This window comes from Labrus bergylta, chromosome 24, assembly GCF_963930695.1.
Source record: "Labrus bergylta chromosome 24, fLabBer1.1, whole genome shotgun sequence".
NCBI lineage: Eukaryota > Metazoa > Chordata > Actinopteri > Labriformes > Labridae > Labrus > Labrus bergylta.
In genome coordinates, this window is record NC_089218.1 from 4,513,824 (window position 1) to 4,535,819 (window position 21,996).

General features: G+C 44.2%; 1 protein-coding gene across 2 annotated transcripts; it reads right to left on the minus strand.

The window, feature by feature from the left end:
* Positions 1 to 4,086: 4,086 nt before the first annotated feature.
* LOC110000844 (sodium- and chloride-dependent GABA transporter 2) lies at positions 4,087 to 21,666 on the minus strand. Of its 2 annotated transcripts, XM_065952277.1 has the most exons (15): positions 21,210 to 21,647; positions 19,443 to 19,678; positions 18,910 to 19,044; positions 15,391 to 15,531; positions 14,752 to 14,842; positions 14,528 to 14,660; positions 13,625 to 13,759; positions 12,931 to 13,034; positions 12,419 to 12,543; positions 12,134 to 12,246; positions 11,895 to 12,032; positions 11,709 to 11,811; positions 9,494 to 9,594; positions 8,254 to 8,424; positions 4,087 to 8,153 (listed from the first exon to the last, which is right to left on the minus strand). In XM_065952277.1, exons 1-15 carry the CDS (start codon positions 21,260 to 21,262, stop codon positions 7,998 to 8,000), a joined length of 1,935 nt encoding a protein of 644 aa, XP_065808349.1. In that variant the 5' UTR covers positions 21,263 to 21,647; the 3' UTR covers positions 4,087 to 7,997. The 2 variants fall into 2 exon arrangements, with proteins under 2 accessions (XP_065808349.1, XP_065808350.1); XM_065952278.1 differs by lacking the exons at positions 4,087 to 8,153; positions 8,254 to 8,424; positions 9,494 to 9,594 and adding an exon at positions 9,615 to 10,630 and having other exon boundaries at positions 21,210 to 21,666.
* Positions 21,667 to 21,996: the final 330 nt, after the last annotated feature.

A 21,996-nucleotide genomic window follows, 5' to 3' on the forward strand; every position in this document is an offset into this window, starting at 1 on the left:
AACACAAAGTTTGCTCTTAATAGGACCCGGAGAGAAAAAGTCCTGCCCCCTTTGCGCTCAATCACCACTCCTCCACCCCCCTCTCCTCCTCTCTCTCTGTCTCTCTCTCTCTCTGCCTCAAATCAGAGTCAAGTCAAGTGCTGGAGGAGAGGAGAGGAGAGGAGAGAAACCTGAACAATGCTGTCACTGGAGTATTTCCTCTCGCCTCAGCAAAAGAAAGAAGAGCCTGCCATTGTTTTCAATGGTTTATGAGGTACCACTGGTGAATCTTCTTCACCAGTGGTACCTCAAAAGCAGGACGTTGATGTTCACTTTAGCCAATCAGATCCTTCAAAGCTGCACCGTTGCTTCCAGGACAAACACCAAAAAGATGAAAACCTCGAGTTCTTTCCTCAAACTAGAATTCAGAATTTAATCAAGAACTTTGTATTTAAAAAAATGTTTAGCTTGAATTTGTAGACTAAATAGAAAGATGGACGACATGACAGCTCCTTAAAAGTGAAGCCAAAAACATTTGCCGCTCCTCCTACTGACTGGCTGCAGTATAGGTCATCTAGCCCGTCAAATAAAACATTTTTCTCAAACATGTTTTCTGTTCTTGATCTCGCTGATCATGCCAAGGTGTTCATCTTCCTGAGAAAGGGGTGTAACGTCATGATTGACAGCTCCTTTGACGAATGAGGTTCCTGCTCCTGTGTGCTCCGGATTAGCAGGCAACATAAACAACTTAAAAACAAGAGTATTTGACCTTTCCATAACCAAGAGCGATCTGTTCTGCTGTGGGCTGCACCCACCCGAGGGGTCTTTGACAGTATCAGGAAGTGGAATGTTAATTTTGGTGAGCAGAAGGGGCGGGACGTTGACTAACGTGACCCTACCAGCTGATCCCTGCTGCACAGGCTCTGACTCAAAATGCGTAATATGTCAGCTCTCGTCACTGGGGTATTTTGGCATTGACCATCTGTATATAGAGTCCCTGATTCACTCTCAGACTTCTTACTTTGAACCTGCCATGCTGGATCCAGCTTATGCAATCTTCCTCTTTAGTGACCCCTCCTTATGTTTCATCAGACGGAAATTTTTCCTGAACAGCCTTGCGCTGTCGCTCCCAGGACCAACACCATTAATCTTAACTGGAACACATCTCCATTAAAGACCAGTTATTTTTACACTTTCACCACTTTGACTCTTTTTAATAATTGAAGGTCCGACAGGATTTGACTGGAGAGTTTTTCAGCAAGCTAGATAATTTATGGCCACCATTTCCCCCCGCCGAATAAGAGTTGTGGGAACTCTGCGTTCCCGTGTGAAACATTTAATGGCGTGTCAGCAGCAGGCGGAGGAGATGGAGGAAATCTGTGAGCATGCATACAGCAGAAGCTGTAATGCTGCTGCTACCACTTGAGCGGGTAAAGAACAAAGTGTGTGTGTGTGTGTGAGCCTGCAGGTGTGTGACAAGGCCTGGACCTGCCATGGGAGCTGTCTTGAATATTTATTGTACCTTAAGGGAGGCGTGTGTGGTGGTGCCAATGGGATGTCATACTTGTGTGCTGAGAGGGATTTAGCCATGCAAACACTCCGATGGGCAGAGTGGCTTTTCTTGAAACTCTTAAAAATTCCATCACTGCTCGTTTGCTGAGTCACCTAACAGCTATTAGCTTTGCACACACAGCCGCGCAAATACCGCTCGATGTTTTCCGTCTGCATGCCATGCGGTGGGGCTCTGTCATTTTTAATTTTTTTTTAATTTGAGGTCATTACATTTCAACTTCCTTGCGTCAAGCGGCGAGATGCCATGCCGACGCTCCTTAAGCGGCGAGCTAATCCAAAAGCCCCTTCAACATGACCGTGGGTGGTGCGACGATGCCAGGCGGTGGGCGGAAGCACGGCCAAAACACGGAACACGCTGTGCTGCCATAGTAAGCCTCGCCGCCGCCCCCCCTCCTCTTTTCCTGTCAAATCCCAGCGTGGTTCGATCCACACATGAAAAAAAAAAAACACACACTGAGGATGTGCTCTATTTGAATAAAGCCTGAGAATTATGAGAGCTAAAGCTAACGCAGCATGAAAATATGACTCCCGTTGAGCGAACGTCAATGAATCCAATGTAGGAAATCACTTAAAAGTACAAGCAGATAGTGAATAAAAACGGCACACTGCATTTCAATGAGCTTCAAGAGAAAGATGACCGAGATAAAGTAAATGCTGCTTTTAATTTGGACTAGCTTTGAGCTAACGAAAAAAACGCTTTTAATGGAGGAAAATCACATCAACATTAGAAATAACTGAGCAGTGAATCAAAAGATTGCAAAAATACTGTGCGTTAAACACGCCGCGTCAAATGAGAATGATGACAGAGGTACAGCTAACGTAGAATATTAAATATGACTAGCTTTAAGCTAACGGAAAATGCATCCAAGGTGGAGAAAAAAAAAAAAAAATCACTTTTTTACGTTTTTACGTTTCAAAATGAATCAAGAATTTGGGAAGAAATTGTGTAGGATCTTTGAGTAATGCACTCTGCATTTGAATAAGCCTAAAAAGAAAAAATATCTTAAAAAAACGAAGCTGGAGCTAAAGCTAACGTAGCATTTCAACTGGACCATTTTCAAGCTAACGGAAATCTAATGTGGGAATAACACATTTACAGAAAGTATAACTAAACACAGATTCAACATTTAGGGAACAATTTGGCAATGTGTTTCTGTACAAAATGTTCTGAAGGGGTGGGGTCACCTGAATACTTCTAAAATCTCTCCTACGGTCCTGCACCTGAAAATTAAAGTGTCCCACGTCTTCCATATTTCAACACAGTGACCGATAGAGTAGATTCAGTATCGAGCTCCCGTCCAAATCACCCAACTTGTTATGCAACCAACCTTCCACCCCCACCAGCCGACTCTCTTTCTCTCTGTCCTCGAGTCTCGTCTCCAGCCGCCCCCCCACCCTGCTGCCGCCTGCTCCTTCCTTTACACCCAACTGTCAAGTGTATTACTCGACGTCCCCATAAAGACAGCGAAGCAGAGATGTGTGTGGGAGAGGATGTTTGATCAGCACAGCGGGATGTTAAGACGGACCTCGTCTCCTTGTGTTTGTCTGTGCTTCAATCAGGAACAGACAGAAGTCCCCCCCTCCCCCAAAACAAAAGTCTTGACTGCAGTATGTTGGGTTGTCTGTACACAAAAATGATTATGAATACATGTGGGGCCGTGTATTGCAGCTGCAAACTTGTGGCACCGAGCCTGAGCAAAAAAAAAAAAAAAGACTACTTTCCGCAGCTTCTATGAATGCTGAAATGACCCACACACAAGCCCACTTTGGCTCCCACACTGTCCCCCGTCCATCCCCCCCCCCCCCTCCTCTTTGCATCTCACACACTCTGAGTAGCGCCATTGGATCATTTTTAATCCCCGTCATCTGAAAGCAAGATGTGTGCCAAAGCAACCATATGGACACAAACCGCCCCCATTACCCACACACACACACACACACACACTTACACAGTAACCCGGATCACACGTGCAAAAGCAGGCTGCATACAGTATCGAGCGTCACCAAAACAAGTCGGACCCCGCGTGCCGAGCCACGTGTGTGCGCCGGGCCAGCCCACTTCCTACCACGGCTGGGAGGGGGAATCCAATACGGTTAATTGACAAGCAAAGCTTTTTACATAACCGCCAGGCTCTATCTAAGTGGTGGTGTCACAATTTCCCCCCCCCCCCACCCTCGGGCGCTCGACTCACTCTCCTCCTCTTCACACACACACACACACTCCATCCTCTCCTCCTCTTCTATCCCTTCATGGATGTTAAACCAGTAATTCCCATCAGGATGAAAACGCTTCAAACGGCAATCACTAGCGCTTGTTTTTGTGATGGTTGAATGGCTGATGGGAGCGCTTGTGCATCCTTCCTTCATTTCCTCTCTCTCTCTCTCTCTTCATAGAAACCAGGTGTGGTCAAAGCATCTGTTGGCATGGCGCCAGGGAAGAGAGAGCAACATCTCCCAGGTGATCACAGATACACACATACACTCACAAAGCTTCTCACCCTTTTGTTGCAAGAAATAAACACAAACTCTTATCCACAAGGTATACATATATTCATTTAAAAATAATAATACACATACAAAAGAAGGCTGTATTTGAATAAAGAGGCACATCTATACACCTGTAAACAGAGATGATAACACTAAGATCAATGTCAAGGAAATTAAAGACTTGTATAAATATAGCGGATGGGTTTTTGCGTCCCGTTAATTGAATCTCTGGAGCATTCTTTAAAAACAATTTCACTCAAAAAACCTGCAAAGTTAAAACAGCAGTTTCAAGTCTGCATGAGGAGCTAATTTATCTTTAAACGTCTGTAACACATCACTCAATCAAGAAGTAATCGCCCCCTCCTTTTTTTTTTTTTTTTCAGATTTTTAAACAAGTTTTCGCAAGAGAACAATCTGTCCTTGACTTTCAGTACAGTAAATAAATGGAGAAACCCGTTAAGAGACTCTGAAAAGACGGCATGGTGATGACAGCAGAAAAGGCTGAATCAATCGTTCTAAAGACGATGAATTATTGGGGCCATATGACAGAAAAAAAACGTTGTTGTCTTGCAACTATATGTACATAATTAACAACTTTATTGTCTTTTCATGATGAACTAATTCTCTCAAAACTTTATCGTCATTATTGTACGTTTTTTCCCTCTTGCAACTATTTTAACATGAAGTACAAACGTCTTGTTGTCATGACTTCTCCAACGACTTTATTCAAATTAACGACTTTTTGTCATTATATTAGGACTTTATTCTCTTACGACTATGTCCCCGTAAATTTTTACTTTATCGTCATTAGATTTATCGTAAATTACAACTGTATTTTTGCTTTGACGACTTTTTTGTCCTTCAACTTAATCGCGGAATTTCCGACTTTCGTGATGACCTCATTCTCTCGTGACTTTATTCACGTAACTTACGACTTTATCGTCCTCATAGTACGACTTTGTTCTCTTGCAACTATTTTAACGTCAATTACGACTGTCTAATCACGATTTCTCTTACGACTTTGTTCACATAAATACAACTTTATTGTCATTATATTATGTTATTCTTTATACAATATATATGTTTTTATTTTCACGTAAATTACAATTTTATCGTTGTTACATTAGGACTTGCAATTTTTTCACGTAAATTAAGAAAGCCATTTTTCACAACTTAACTCTCAAGTAGAACTTTGTCATATTACAACTTTATTCTCTTACGACTATTTGCATGTAATTTACAAGTTTATTGCGTTATTTAAGGACTTTATACTTTGCTGTTTGACGTAAAATAGGACTTAATTGTCGTTGTATTACGACTTTTCTCTTATGACTTTGCAGGAAAAATTACGACTTTCTTATATTCATTGTACAACATTATTCACTAAATTACCACTTTATTCTCATGATATGTCGACTCTTAGAATTTTATTCACATAAATTATGACTTTCTTCTCGTACGGTTTTATTTTCAGAACTTTAGGATCTTATCGTTCAAATATCCCGATTTTTTTCCCCCCGGATTTGGCCCCAATACTGCACCGTGTTGAAACATCTTTACTCTGAATGATACATGGAAACCAGCATATTGACTTGAAGTGATTTTGCCTACCAAGATAAGGCAAATGGTTTTGAAGTAGTATATGGTATAGAGACGTCATTTTCATTCAACATATGTGTTCATTGTAAAACCCTTGATGTCGTTCTGCATCAGAAGGCTAACGAAGGCAAAAAAAACTGAACAATCGTGACATAATTCTACAAAAGCTGTAATCATTCTTGACATTTACATACTGCATTCGCTTTAAAGAATATTAACATCCCCTCACTACTTACAGCTGATTTCTGTATTTGCCACTCCAAAGTCCCACTGCATATTACCGCCATGTTACAGTTCAACACGCTGTAACCTCCAGGAGCGGCAGCGCTACTTTGCAGCTCGTAAAAACCTATTTAAATATTGTAAGTTAAATATTTTGGGCATAGAATAAAAAAAAGGATTTGCTGTGTTGATATTATCAACACAGCAGCAGCAACATTTTCATATTGAATTAACCCCACAGAATTAGCCTCTAATCTGAATCAGTTCAGATTAGACGATTGCATGATTTCCCAACTAGATTAGTGATCGTTGTTTTTTTTTTTGGTACAGTGCATAGATGTGCAAGTTTTGCCTTTGGTTTGGCAGAAACTGCACTGGAATTTTGTGCGTTTTTCACGGAGAAAAAAAAAGGACAAGTGCCACATGAGAAAGGTATTTGGGTTGTAAATTAAGAGTCATAATTCCATCTTTAATCTGAGCTCCCCAACTTTAAAGGCACCGACACACCAAGGAGATCGTAGGTCGTCGGTGAGGTGTGTCCAGCTCCACCTGTCGCTCAGATTCCTAGTTTATCCTCTGAATTCTGATCTAATTAAAAATATGTTTTTTTATTCTCTGATGTTCAACTGTAAACTCAGAATTTGGACTTAAAACCCCAAAATCAAACTTGTAGGTCTAAGAAATCTTTTTTTCAGGGACCAAATTCACAGATTTTGAACACTGACGTCAGATTGAAAAGTCTTAACTCAGAGCTGCAACGTTCTCCCAGAATGTAAAATCCAATTTTGATATCAAACTTAAAAGTAAAATTGCAATTTAAATGTTAGATTATCCACATAAATCTCTGATGTCCAACTTTATTCTCAGGATCTTAAGGCTGAACTCAATATTCTGATTTAAAACGGAGTACTTTGTTTTTAAAGGTAGAGTCAGTAGATCTCCAGCTTTATTCTCAGAAGTCAGTAAGAATGTAAAGTTTGATTTAAAAATAAATACAAATGGAGGATCTCTTTCCATGTGGCCCTCATCCCCTTCCTTAGCTTAAAACCAAAAAATAAAATAACTTTAAAAACAGAAGTAAAAAAATCTCTCCTGCCTATTTTTTTTGGAGGGATGGATATGTGACACTGATTCTGTCAGTTTGGACCAAGACGTCGAGTGAAGTGCTTCATTCATATTGGCTGTAAACGGTTGTTTTTGGGCACCACTTGGTCTGGGTGTAAGGCATGTTATGAAGCATTCAAACCAGAGAGGGGTAAGAAACAAATAAAAGGCAGAATGAGACCAGACAGATCCCGGTATAAAAAACACAAGAGCCACTTCAGATGACACAGGAGAGTCAGAGCTAAGAATGCGTGCAAACACAAGCGGTGACCTCTCATAGAGAGTAAAGTGGAAGGTTTCTTCGTAATGCTGGATGGCTATAGGCGCAGTGATTTAATGGTCCACATGTACAGTGATTCAGTTAGTAAATAAAATAGATTATAAGCAGTTGAGGTGGTTGAGATCGAGGAGAAGAACAAAGTCTGGTAGCCAGTAACAGGGGGGGGGGGGGGGGGCACGTCTTAAAGCAAGCTGTGTCTCGACTCAGGACCGGACCCTCACAAAAGATCCTGTTTTGAGCTCTGGAGGTTTGAACTGGACTTATTGCTTCTCCCAGAATCATGCAGTCTAACCTCCAAAGGCAGCAAAACCAGAGTGCATTCAGGTGAGGATTGTAAAGTTGAGCAACAGGCTAATGCATATTTTGGTATTTGAGTTTGAAAGCCAGCAGGAAATGTCGCCATGTTTTTGGTTGATGTGTGCAACATCTTCAATGATCAGTTAAGAAACCTGCTGTTTCTCTCATTGGTCAACATCTTCATACAAAACATCCAGAAATCACCTTAGTGTGTCGACGGCAATCGGCCAAATGTTTCATTTAAGAGTGGATCACTGTGCAGTGGATTGTGGGATACCGATGGCTGCAAAGATGTCCTCAGGCAAACAACGCTGCAGTCGTAAGATCTTCTCACTTCCGTTAAGACGCTCCCTTTGACGAGGTTCCAGCTGCTGAATCGCGACCCAGTGGCTAACCTCGACCCTCCCCTTGGCCACACCTGATTGGCTGACCAACGGTTCATTGTCACCGACCATCATCAGGTCATGCGGTCCTGGATGATGTCTGTGATCGGCTCCTTTGGCTTGTCAGTCAGCGGCAGTGCAGAGCTGTAGGGCAGCGACGAGTTGTTGGAGGGGAAGTGCCGGAGGGACAGTGGTAACTGTTTGGCGGGGCTGCACAGAATTTGGAACCGCTGGGGGGAGCAAACAAGTCACAGTGAGATGACATCTTAACGAACAGAATTTGAAACATTCAATTTGATTGGTTAAAAAAAAAAGCGAGTTTAATAATACCTCTGCCAGAGTCCCCGGGGTGGTGGCAAGAGCGAAGATGGCCCACATGGGAAGCAGGGAGACGGAGGAAAGTGTGAGGATCCAGCCGAGCGTGCTGGCCCAGGCCGGAGCGACCAAACCTTTCCCCAATTTTAAAGGAGACCAATGCACCAGTGAAAACATAAAGGTGGCCTGCCAGGGGACAGAACGGGGTAGGACTGGGTCACTTTGCAAATAGGAAATCACAACACGATGGCTTTGGACGGACGTTGATCAGGCTGATGCAATGGTACCATATTCAGTTGGGCTCAATGTTGTCAGGATGGATACCGTCATGGTTAATGCAAAGGTGAATCCGGCAGTCAGTGAGCTGAGCACAAGGAGCTTAATCCACCTTTCATCTTGTTCAATCGAGGTACCCATCTGCAATTGTCTGGTGACCACTTCACCTCTTGGGGTGATGGCAGGTACTTCAAGCTTTGGTGTAGCCAATGTACATGCTCCATGCCAATAGTGACCGCTTTTTGTACATGCAACAACGTCAGACTGTGCATTGGGTTGCAATTGGTCAACGCGTTCCGCCCTTTTTTGGTCTGTAACCCAACAAATTGAATCCAGGACATTTTTCTCTCGCCAACTGATCCTACATTAGTTTACAGATAATAGATTGTTTTTTTTTTTTTTTTTTACAAAGAACTTAGCAAAAGTTTTTGTCTGGGAGGCTAACAAGTACATAGCCACGTCATGCTAGCTGTTGTGGAAGGTGGACTTGAGCTTGTAGAGCGCTTTTCAAGTCTTCTGACGAGTCAAAGAACTTTTAACTGCAGGTCACACCAGCACATTCACACACTGATGACAGAAGCTGATATGTAAGAAGTAACTAATCCCATTCACACACATTTATACCCCACCGCTGAAGCAGCAGGAGCCACTTGGGGTTCAGTGTCTTGCCCAAGGACACATTGGACATGTGGCTGCAGGAGCTGGGGATTGAACCCCCGACCTACAGGACTGTCTCTACCTCTGAGCCACAGCCGTCCCTTGGCAAATGTAGAACTTTCCCTTTAAATCTAGTGTTGCTAACCTCTTGGAGTATTTCGACACAGACAGACATCTTATACGTCCCGGGATCAAGACTTCTTATTTACAGGCAAACTGAGGAATTTGTAAGACATCCCAGGCATGAGTGTATGTGTATACTATTTCATAACAGCAGTGTGAAAGCAGTGTGAAAGCAGGCCAACGGGGAGGGGATACTCACAGTGCACACAGCTGGGGTCAAGTATTTCCAGCACACTCTGAAGACGGGCAGGGGGTTGTAGCCCGTCATGTCCCTGATGTTGTCACTGAAGCGCTCGGCTCCTGTGGGACGAAACAAGAACAAGTTTGGCAAAAGGTGGTTGAGGTTTGGTTTGAAGTGTAGGGTTTGGTTTAGGACTGGCTTGGCCCACTTTGGTTTGAATTCTTTCTCTTTTTTTTTTGCCACAGAGGAAGGCTGTGGAAAAAGGCTTTTGGATAAAACAATTATTTAACTGAACAGAGTATTGTCTACTGTTTGCCACTAGTTGTAGGTGTGTTTATTATCAGTAGTTGTTTAGAGCATTTTGAAATACAGTCCATGCATATACAAATCTCTTATTATATTTCAAATAAGAGCAACACAGTGCACAAGTTTTCACATTTTTATGAATCATCAAGTAAAGGAAGGTATTCTTTTTTTGAAGCAACAGAGTCTAAGCAGAGGAGAAAGTCCTTCAGGGCGGCGTAAACCAGCAGCAGCAGTGAATGCTGGAGTACTTCACAGTCATTAAAAGGGGCAGGAGAGGTGGACTGGAGTCCTGACCGCTGTTACCCAGTTCAAGAAAAACAAAACAAAACAAAAAAACCTCTCCTCAAGTCTGCTGCTCCGCTCACCTACTGCTGAGAGAGCCATAGAAAACAGGCTTCGTTGGTATTCATATTCACACACACACTTCTTTGTTACTGCTCAGACTGACTTTTCAAAACATTATCTTGGTCTTACATCTCTACCAAGTGTCCAGAGGTGGGGAGTTGGAACTTCACGGATCGGAATTCACCCAAAAATTAGAGTAAATGTTGAGCGTGCAACAGAGGCAGAGTGATGCAATTTTGCACTAATACGGGGTTATGAGAAACAGAACACGCACACACTGTAAAACCTGGGATCAAAACAGATACAATTATACACTCAGTATAATTAAATGAGCTAACATGCAGTCCAGGCAAAACTGTCCCCCTTCAACGCAAATCAGGCTCATTGTCTAATTTACAAACATGAAAAAATGACTGTCCGCTGAGAGAGTTGGTGGTAACTGCGCCGCAGTATTTGTTGTCATAATCGAACTTTCCAGGGATCATGACGACAACTCTGCATGACCTAGATAGAAATAGAAACACAGATTGATAGATTGTCTAAAAGAAAACTCACAAGCGTCCTGTTAGCTAACCTGTGTTTACGGTCAATTGGCTGAACGAGCTAGCACCTACTACCTGGTGCAGGTACCATATCGCTCTTAAACAAACAATGTTTTTCTTAATGCTATGAGGCCCCAGGTCTGGCGGGGATAGGGGCTCCCTGGGGACGCCAGACTGAGAGGCGACGGGGCCCCGGGGGCTGATTTAGGGCCCCCGGAGGAGACGGACAGGGGCCTGGCTACGAGCCAGTCTTCTTACAACAGTGGGTAGCTGCAGCCACGTTAATATACTGTCTACTGCCTCGCGCTGGAATGCAGAAAGAGGGGAGGAAGTGGACCGGCGACTGTGTGTGTTTATCAGATTCTGGGGACTACTTTCATTAGTGGAGGGTTAAAACGGAGCGGTAACTATTGGCAGTGTTCCTACGTTTTATTTTCTGATTTTGCAGATTCCTGCTGTGAGACTTATTGAACTCCGACTGATTTTAATTAAATTCAGACGTGGAATAATGGCGGCATATTTTCAACATACTCTTTATAATGAGTTCTAGATTAAAGGATCGATGTGATTCAGGGTAAAAAAAAAAAGAAAGAAGAACGAAAGCTAATGATGAAAGTGGTCGGAGCGTAGAAAAGAGGAGACATAGGGAGATAAGAAGAGAGGGAAGGAGAGGTAAGGAAAAGTGAGGAAGGAAGGAGAGAAGAGGGAAGAGGAAAAAATGAGATGAGAAGAAGAAAGAAAAAGAGAGGAGAAGAAAATGAAAGAAATGGGAAAATTGGAAAAGAGAAATGAGGAGGAAAGAGAAACATGACATAGAGGAGAGAGTAAAGGAAGAGAAAAAGGAGAGGAGATAAGAGGAGAGGAGAGTGATAAAGGTTAGATGATCAAAAAGGGCGAGAGAAGAAAGAGAAGAGGATAGAAACTTGAAGGATAGAAGGAAACAAGGAGATAGGGGAAGAAGATACGGCAAGAAAAGGAGGAATGAGGAGAAGAGGAATGGGGAGAAGAGGACAGGAGAGGAGGTGAGCTGAGGTTCTTACCATAGACCCAGCCGATGGCGAGGGACTGAAAGATGGAGAGAAGCAGCAGGCTGGCTCCGCTGCAGGAGAAATGGTCGTAGATCTGGAACACATACAGACCTCCCTGCAAGTAGAAGAAAAGCCCGTTAACCACGTCGTAAAGCGAGCGTGTGAACGTCACTAAACGCGACCCTGAATGCGACGTACCGGCGTGACCATGACCAGCCCGACCAGGAAGCAGACGATGCAGACGAACATCAGCAGCAGCTCCCGGCGGTGTCCTCGTCGGATCAGGTGAGGGTACAGGTCCGCCACTGACGTCATCAGGGCCTCCAGACTCACAAACTGTTGGCGGTGAAAAGAGGGCGGGCTCAGTTTTGCGCCACAACACACAAAAAGAAGACTCAATGTCAGACTGTGTGTGTGTGTGTGTGTGTGTTTTCAACCTGTGTGTCCAGCCCTAACATGATGATCATGAGGAAGAAGCACACGGCCCACAGTTGAGGGAAAGGCATCATGGCGACGGCTCTCGGGTAGGCGATGAAGGCGAGGCCGGGACCTGAGAGGAAATGCAAAACAGGAAGTCAAAAATGGATGACGTAAACAAGAGGAATACATGCAAAATGATTCCGCTTATCTTGCACAGATACGAAACAACCCCGCTCTGAAACAAGACCTCATCACTCCTGCTTGGGATTATGACTCCTTCCACCCCTCTTTTCCTGTCTCACCTGACTCGGCCACGGTGGCTATGTCCACGCCCTGCTCCTCAGCCATGAAGCCCAGCACCGAGAAGATGGCAAAACCTGCCAGGAAGCTGGTGCCGCTGTTCAGGAGGCACAGGAGGAAAGAGTCCCTGGAGGAGCAAAGACAGTTTAGCACTACAAAAACATCAAGGAACACTTGGCAGGAGAAGTGTCACACAAAAAAAAAAAAAAAGAGTGTTTAGTGAAAGTGGCACACAACAGAGTCCAGGTTTCTGTCCTTGTTTTGAAGAGCTCTGGTCTGAAACTGTAAATACCAGTCTGGAGTTTAAGTGCCTGGCTCTTTCAGTGTGTGTCTGTGGGGAAACATGGCAGCGAGGGCTTTCTCTAAAAGGTGTGGCTGCATCAGTGTATTTTCTCTGTCCATTCCAGCCATTCCTTGTGGAAGTCTGACCAGAGGGGAGCCTACATCCTAACTTTCAGTGAGTAGGGGTGAAAGTAGCTGTTTGTGTGTTTCATGCATCGCAAAAGTGTCTCACTTATAGCAGTCATTGTTGTATTTGTTGTAACTGCCCAGCACTGTGAGACTTCCCAAACAGATCCCGTACGAGAAAAAAATCTGGGTACCTGCATCCATCCATACCTGTGGGAAAAACAAAAAGAGAGAGAGAGAGAGAGAGAGAGACAGAGAGGAGGGCGAGACAACAGGGGCTTGTTATTGTTGTCACGACTGTCGAGTCGGCTAAATGAGATGAAGACACATGTTCCTACAAGGACAATGAAGTGTATCGTACCTTAATTCAGTTTTGGGAAATTCTAAATACTTTTTCATTTTCCTGCACAAAAAAAATTCATCCCGAGACAAACAGCACTTGTTTCATAAAAAAAAAAGCATTGCACTTTACTTTAGATTGAGGGTCACATGTGGTTTTAGGGTCATTTTGACTTTTCAGAAAGCATCAGGTGTGGTTTATTCCCGATAAAGATGAGCTAAAGCCAAGATTTTTTTTGTGTGCGCCACTGCTGTAGTTATTTGTTCAGTGTGTTGTGACTCTTTGTGTCTCTTCACTGGAGAACAAAGCTGCAGAAACATGACATTAACAAACCTCACCTGGCAGGTTGAGCCCTCTACCTGTGTGAGCTGCTTTACCCTCAGACTGGAAGAACTTCTGTAGACTCCATCAGACACTTTTTAAATACATCCAACCTGTGCGTATGTGTGTGTGTTTCTACCTGTGGGTCTGCCAGACGGGTGTGGTTGGGTTTGAGGTAGTAGATGATTCCCTGCATGGCTCCGGGCAGCGTGGCACCGCGCACCAGCAGCACAAACAGCATGGCGTACGGGAAGGTGGCTGTCAGGTACACCACCTAGAATGTACACAGCGACAGGAAAGCGGGGGATGTGGTCAGGATGGAAACAGGGACAGAGAAAGTCTGTGACGTCCTCGGACAGAGCGAAGATGCTAAAAGAGGGAAACCCTGGAAAAAAAATTCTTTGGAGCTGTTGACGGATGGTGGAAGTGACAAAGCAAACAAGAAAGAGAAAATGTAAGCAGTGACATTTTCAAACCAAATAAAGAAGACGACCGGCGTCCTTCATTTCCCTCCTCTCTGGGTCACTGATGTGGAATCACATTTTGAATTCTGCATTATTCCTAAAAAAGGTGTGACTTTGGAGATCTCCCAGCGAGAAAAAAAAAGGTTCAAACTGTCTTCCTGCATGACGATTTTTATTGTGAATTCTGCAGTTTCTGTGCAGCCGTGTAGCTCTTCTGGTACCGTCTGTTGAGCTCTCAGCCGACGGTGAAAGTCGTGACGTACAGACCTTTGTCCCTCGAGTCACGCTTGCCCTCGTCTGCTGCTCACTCTCGGTTCAGATTAAAGTAACTCCAGCAGATGTGTAAGAAGTGACTGTATCTGGAGCAACGTGATAACTAAGAAGGCTGAGAGGAATACATCTGTGATGAAATGTTTCTCATTGTTGCACTGATATGATGTAATCAGCCTCCTGTGACCCTGCTGCTGTTTCAGAGAACAAAACCACGAGACGGCCCTGATGCTGTAATAGCACCGGCGTGGAGGTAAACGCACTCGACCTCCTGCAGGGACGATGACGCTGCAGAGCTTTCTGCTCACCTTTCCGGTGGACTTGACTCCCTTCCAGACGCAGAAGTAACAAACGAGCCAGACGACCGCCAGACACAGAGCCAGCTTCCAGCTGATCGGACCCAGCTCGTCCAAACTGTCAGAGAGGCGGAGCACCTCCCGCCTGGAACACACACACACACACACACACACACGTTAATGCACGACAGGGACACACAAATCTACGACTGAGAAGCCTTTAAGGAGACACTCACTCCCAGAACTCCATGACAGGCGAGGTGGCGTTCTCAGGCAGGCTGGTCACATTGGTCGTCTTGTTGAGTTGGTCAAAGAGGAAACACGACTCTGCAGGAGAACACACACACACACAAACAAACACACACACACACACACACACACACACACACACACACACACGGAGGGGTCAAGTCTTCAGGTAGTGCAACAAAAAAGTCAGATTCTAAAAAGGTCTATGAGGAAACGGCGTCAAGGCGGTTTGTGGCTAGTGGCTTGTGTTTGCTGCTGTCTATACAGACTTTTCGATGGTGCACACAACAAAGCCTGCTGATTGGTCAATGCAGCTCAGACTACAAAATACACCACAAAAAGAAACCAGAACTCTTCCCAAGCTGGAAATCCAGACCCTCGTGTGCAGATTCTACATTTTTAAAGACGAGGTCATCATTTTATCTGTTGAGTACTTCTCGATGAATCAGCTGATTCCAGTCTTAAATGTCAGAGAGTCGTAAAAGAATTCTCATCATCTTATGTGACTCCAACAGAACAGGAAGTGGCAAAAAACATTTTTATATTTCGCTTGAAACCTCACAGAAAAGATTCAGCCACGATGAATCATCTGTGCTCTCTCAGTTAACAGCTGAGGCCGTACTGACCCGTGTTCCACGTGTTGTTGCAGTGCGACCACGGCAGCTCCGCCTGGAAGCTGTAGCTCAGGTAGAAGAGCGCCCAGGCCAGGATGACGATGTAGTACACACAGCCATGCAGGATCATCACCTGGCTCGCGTAGCCCAGACCTGCGGGGGGGGGAGTAGAAGAAGATACAGGTTGAGATGACTTACAAAAGCTGCTCAGCGTCAAAGCCTTCCACACACAGTTATTCTTTTATACTCCAGTTTCAAATGAAAGAATGCTTTCACTGAGGCCCTCGATTTGCAGCCCACATCCTGTTTGTCTTCGTTAAGAGTGAATGACACTCTCATGACGCCTTGAGTGGGTTCAGAAAGCAGACAGAGTCGCTGATTGTGGTCTCCTCTAATGAAATTCAGGCCTCCATCTAATGACGGTAAATGAAATGTGCCGACGAGCGAGGAATTCCTGCAGAAGCGTCGGGTTTGTTTGTGTCTGTGGACAAACGCATGTTTGCAGCGGGGCCTGTGTCTGCAGAGGTTGTCCTCGTGCTCCAAACACATGGCCGTCACATTAGTAGCTGCCAACATAACACTGGAGCGTGTGCATCTGCAGGCCATATGGACCCAGCAGCACTGAAGCACCCTCTACATTTTTGTCATTTCGATGGTAGAAAAAGAAAAGAACGCCAAGGCCTGCTTTAAGAGCTCTGAATTGAACAGTAATTCGTTTCACAGGAACATTCTGAACTCTTCAAAGCCTTCTCCGTCTCCATGGTTACTAAGCGTTGCGAGCCGCACTGCAAGGAAGAGAAACTAGAATCTGCTTGGAGAACTTTTCTCAGAGTTACATTCGCTTTGAGGAGATGGCTGCGAGGTTACACCGAGTTGTGTTACGTGCAATGAAGGCAAAAAAAAAAAAAAAAAAGCCCTCGAAGGATCATTCCGGAAACACTGAATCGGCTCCAGTGCTGCTCTTTTTTACGAGGCCGTTAAGTCAACGTTTTGTTCCTTGAAACAATTGCACTCACTGTTCTGTAGACATGAAAACTGTCACATACTTTTCAAATAGAAGACGAGTGTTTATTGACAAGTTGGAGCTCATGTGATACAATCAGAGTCTCCAAAACAAGAGACTGAAATGTCCTGGAGGTCAGATTTTGTTTTGAAGTCTGCAAGATAGACCACGAGGGGAAAACCCTGTAAGGTTGAGTTTCAAGGAAGTAACCAAAGATGTCTCGCACCAAAGATGTGATTAAGGAATATATAATACAATGAATGGTTTGGCTTATGTGATGTTTTGTGTTGCCATATCATGTTAAAACGTAGTTTTTCGAATGGTTAATGGACCAATGTCTTGGGGTTCGGGTTGTTGCCCACGTTCACTTTCGACATGTTGACTGCATCAGCCAGGGATCAAACTGCCGACCTTCCAATTGGTGGCTCTTCCACTGAGCCACAGCACTTTCCATTTACCAATCACAGCTCAGTCAGCCAATAAGAATCATACTCAGGATGTTGGTCCATGTCAGAGCAGAATGGACATTTACTGCTGCTCATGCATTCTTATCATTTATCCACCAATAAGCATTTCCTCTTGTTGACTTTCTATACGAACAGTCCAGCTGATATCCAAAATAAACTGTGAACACGTGGTAGCTGTTAAAGACAGTGAACATTTCCTCACACTTTAATGCATTCCAACCTTGTAATGTTTACTCGTGAAAGCCAGATTCCCTTAGAATTCCAGATGTATCATGTGTTAAGCCTCAATATCTTTACACAGTGTTTTATGTCTCTTAATGACATCAAACTGGTCACGGCATGTTCTGTGACGCTGCGTTTGGATTGCAGGCAACCGTGAAACCAAGTCTAACAACTTGAATTGGGTGTTTCACTGGCTCGCATGTCACCTTCGAGTTGTTTTGATACATCAGAAAGCTAAGACTGAATATGATCTGCACACGCATGCGGCTGGCACGGCATGCCAATTTTTCCAATCGCAGACAGATTGTTCATAAGGGTTTGTATTGATGTGGACGCAGGAATGCTTTGAACATTAGCGCCAGTGCGGCGAAAGATTAGGGGGGAAAATTCGAGGAAAAGGAGACAGTGAAAATGAAAAGAGATGGTGGAGACAGAGGGGGAAACAATAAAGTGAGAGACACTGACAGATGTTGGCGAGCATCAAGTCGTGCTACCATAGCATTGGAGCCAATTATTACTGTGCAGCTGTCGATGTGTGTTAGAGCTTAATTCATTTGCTTTGCAAAATATATAATGTTACTTGCATCTTAATTTTTTCACGTTCTTTATAGGTCACATATTCTCCTCCTTTTCAACAAGTGTAAATAAGTCTCAGAGCTCCCAATGTCGCAAGTCTGTGAAGTGTCTTGTTCTAAATCCACTCTGATCCTGTATTTGATCATGCCGATAAACCCCTCTATTTCAGCCTTGCTCAGAACAGGCTGTTTCTGTGCCTGTAGCTTTAAATATGCAAATGAGCTGTGTCTGACCACGCCCCCTCTCTGGAAGGGGATGTAGCTCACCATGTCCAATTGTTTACGGTGAGAAGGCGGACTCAGAGGGCAGAACTAATTCCTAGCTGTGGGAGTGTCACCCACCTGGGGGAGGGCCTACTGCCCTTAATGATGTCACAAAGGGAACTTCTCAGTTTGAGCACACGTTTTCTGAAAAATGGAGCAGGGAAAAGACGGAGGAAGGACTTCTCTCATTTGTAGATGGACTATAGGGACACAAACTAGTGGTGTAAGAGTATTTTGCAGGATGTGTGACCTTTAACATCTTGCTTACAAAAGAGGCTTCATTTGGGCTAAAATCTCAAATTTTCCATCCCATCAGTCATCACATCACGATGCAGTTCTTTGGTATGTCAACAGCATATCCTCTTTATTTCCCAATAGAAGTGATTTCGAAAATGACCTAAGAAATATATTCATTTCTGCTTTTGTCAAGAATTTAATGGCAACAAGACGTGGGAGGGGGAATGAGTGTTTGATTGTCTTGAGATAATGTGTGAATATTCATACAGCCTCACCTTAACATAGAAGCAAATACATTCTTTAACATTAATGTAAATTGTAGTGGTAGTTTATCCTGCAGCATCCACAAAAATCTATGTAACCGTTTACAAAGCCTTATTGTTGCAGAAGATAACATAGTATCACCATGTGATGAAGGAATGTCCCTCCATGCCTGCATCAGGGGGTTAAAACGCTCGGAGGCGTCTGATCACAGTCGATGCATTCAAGGACTTGTGGAGTTTGCGGTGCATCCTCTCTGAGAGCGTGTAAATTGCATAAATGCCATTTCACATGGTTAACGCTGATTAAAAACCTGCTTGTGCAGCAAATAACAGAAAGTACACAAACCAAGCAAGGTAGGAAAAGTGTGAAAACAATTGAGTGATTATGTGAGACAGAAGTCTGAATGTAAATCAAACTAAAAGACATAATAGTCATTACAACACAGTGTACACACTGCAGCTTACAATAGCAAACTGGTGATGTGTTTAGATAAGCGCACCTCCAAACAACGGGCAGATAGTCCTCCAGGCGCTGACTCCTCCCAGGCTCGTGTACTGTCCCAGAGAGGTCTCCAGGAGGAAGAGGGGGATGCCACACAACACCAGGAACAACAGGTAGGGTACAAAGAACACACCTGGACACACAAGGGGGGGGGGGGGGTGGATACTGTTACCACTGGTTTCAACAAGCACATTACACTTTCACCCCTTAAACAAAGAAATACCCAAAAATGAACCCTTAAATAGTTAGACATATGAACTTATCTGAATATTAACCCTTAGAAATCTGTATAACGGGGACATTTCTGAGGCTTTTTTTTTTATCCATGTCTTCACAGTCAGGAGGTGTGAAAATACAAAAAGGCATGCATTCTTAGCTCTCTCAAACATCTTGAAAATGTCATCTTTAGCTCTTGGAAGGAAACAGAAATGGAAGATAGAAAATAAAGACGGGAGGTCGAGGAAAACCATCAGAAAACCTTTTAGCTCTAACTCCCCCCCCCCTCCTCCTCCTCTATCCCTCATGCCTTACCTCCTCCATTCTTGTAGCACAGGTAAGGAAACCTCCAGACGTTGCCCAACCCGATGATCTGCCCCGCGACGGCCAGGAGAAACTCCGCCTTGCTGGCCCACTCGCCCCTCGCCTGCAGCCCGTCTTTGGTGCCTTCTTTCCCATTGGGTAGGCCCTTATGTTGGAGCAGCGGGTTTTCCTGCTCTGGCGGTATTTTGTCGGCCATGACTGGATCTGGCAGAGACACAAAAACACCCCTGAAGAAAGAAGGACAGGGAAAAAACAAACAAACAACAGAGCGTAAACAAACATGTACAAGCGCTCCAGAAAATACAGACAAATGGTAAACGTGAAGGAAGCCAGATTGACTCACATCCTTGCAGCCGGCAGCAAAAAACAAAATTTGGGTGGACTTTTCTAACGGTTGGTTTGGTAACCTCACTTATCTGATGTGTGTGTGTGTGTGTGTGTCTCAAGGATGGACGTGCGAGGGTGTGTGTCCGTTATCAGTGCTCACAGCACGCTCAAGGACTCGGCTGTTGGATTCGTCAGTGGACTATTTCTCTCACAGTACTGATTCATGAAAAGACACTTCCCTGTTGACCATTATGCAAACTCTGGAGTACAAAGTTATAAATAGCATGTATGTGTGTTTACTCCAAGTACCTCAAATTAAGTTGATTTCAGGAAGATAATCATGACCAGATTCATTTTACATGGCAAAAATATCCACATTTGATGCTTCTGGTGTTTATTTTTCTTTTCATGCCTTTACTAGAATGACAGGACATTGGATAGAGTCAGAAGTCAGGTGAGAGAGAGAGAGAGAGTGGGGATTCAAACCCAGGCCGCCTGTCTGGAGGACTAAAGCCTCCAAATAGTAAAAGGACTTGAGCTTGAATCGCGCAGGTCACACCTGGACATTCACACACTGAAGGCAGAGGCTGCTATGTCAAGTGTCCATCAGTTTTATGTAATCCCACTCATACACAGCAATTTAAGGATAAGTGTCTGGGGATCGAACCTTCTGGTTGAGGGAAGACCAACTCTACCACGAAGGGTTCTTCACGACTCCTCGGTACCAAACAGTTTTGAGTAGATTGCTTGAGCCGCAGCTGTCGAATTGCCTGCCACCTACTCTTGGTGAAAAGACGCGTTCAGTGAACGCACAGCCGCTGAAACCGCTTCTCGTTTTTTGTCACAGGCAAAATTGTTCCTCAAACTGTCTGACAACACTAATGCTCTGTTTACCCAACGTGAGAGCATCACGTGTCACTGCAGAAAACAGGAGTTGTTGATCCGCCACAACCCTGGATCGTTTACCATTTGAAACAACAAATCAAACAGTAGACCAGCAACTCCCGTGTCTGTTTCTGGATGAATAAAGCAACCTCACTTTAAGAAAAAAAACAAACATTTTTCATCCTTTCTCAGTGACGCTGCCTGTGAGATGCAAAGGGTCCGAGTCTGTCCCTTTCAAAATAAAAGGCACTTTTATTGGACATACTTCATTGGCCCCATTTTCCAAAAGCAAAACTGACAGCTGATAACTTTTGGAGTGGAAGTTAAACTCATTCAGAAACCACAATATGGAGAAGAAAGGAAAACAATGACGCCTGGGGTGTAAGTCCTAAAAATGACCTTTATAAAGTCCAACACACTTTAAATATACTACATGGAGAACTTAACAACAATGGTGTCATTTAATGTGGTTTCACGGGGGTATTGTTTATGGTGTATTCAGAACAACACACGTTTAGACAGCTTGTTTACTTCTTGTTTCTTTACCTTGTAAGTGGATACCAGACGCAGGTTTTAGCAGCATTACCTTTAGGGTGCATAGAAAAAAACAAAAAAAAAACAAAACCTTGCAGCTTGATTTCTGAAGAACCGTGTTTGCCTTGTTGCCAAGCACGTGACCCGACCTGAATGAACTATTCCTTTACCTCCACATTGTCCCCTGCTGTGCCATGTGTCCACAATATGCCGTTATAACGAGCACAACAAAGCCCCTACCTCTCCCTTACCCCCTAAAGACAATGAAATGATGGTAAAATGAGTAGGAGAATTACAATGTAGCACCTCATGGGCTCCGTTATGTCTGCTATGAAGGATACATATGTAACACCTTCATGGTAACATTCAGCTAACAGGAGGAAGCTCATCAGCACAGGCGGGGGTTAAGTCTCGCATTGCTCTTTAATTAAAACCAAACGTCAATACAATGTGCCTCAATACAAAGCTTCGCCAGGTTTGTCGTATGATCAATGGCACAGAACTTGACATTTACACTTCCTACCTCTGCGTTTCCTGTTGGGTCTCTGCACCGCGACCACCCCCCCCACCCCCCGCGGGTGAGGAAATGGTTTGTTCCGGGCAAGCTCTGTGTTGGAGCTGCTGCTGCTGCTGCTGCTGCTGCTGGCCGGTGCAGCGCCGCGATCCAAATTTGTGGAGGGGGAGCACACTATGTTCGGTCCTCGCCTGGAGTTTTACCAAACACTTCCTGTAGCCTAACAGGTTACAAAACGACCCTCAAGTAAGTGAAAGAACGGTGGAATGAAACAACAAATAACCC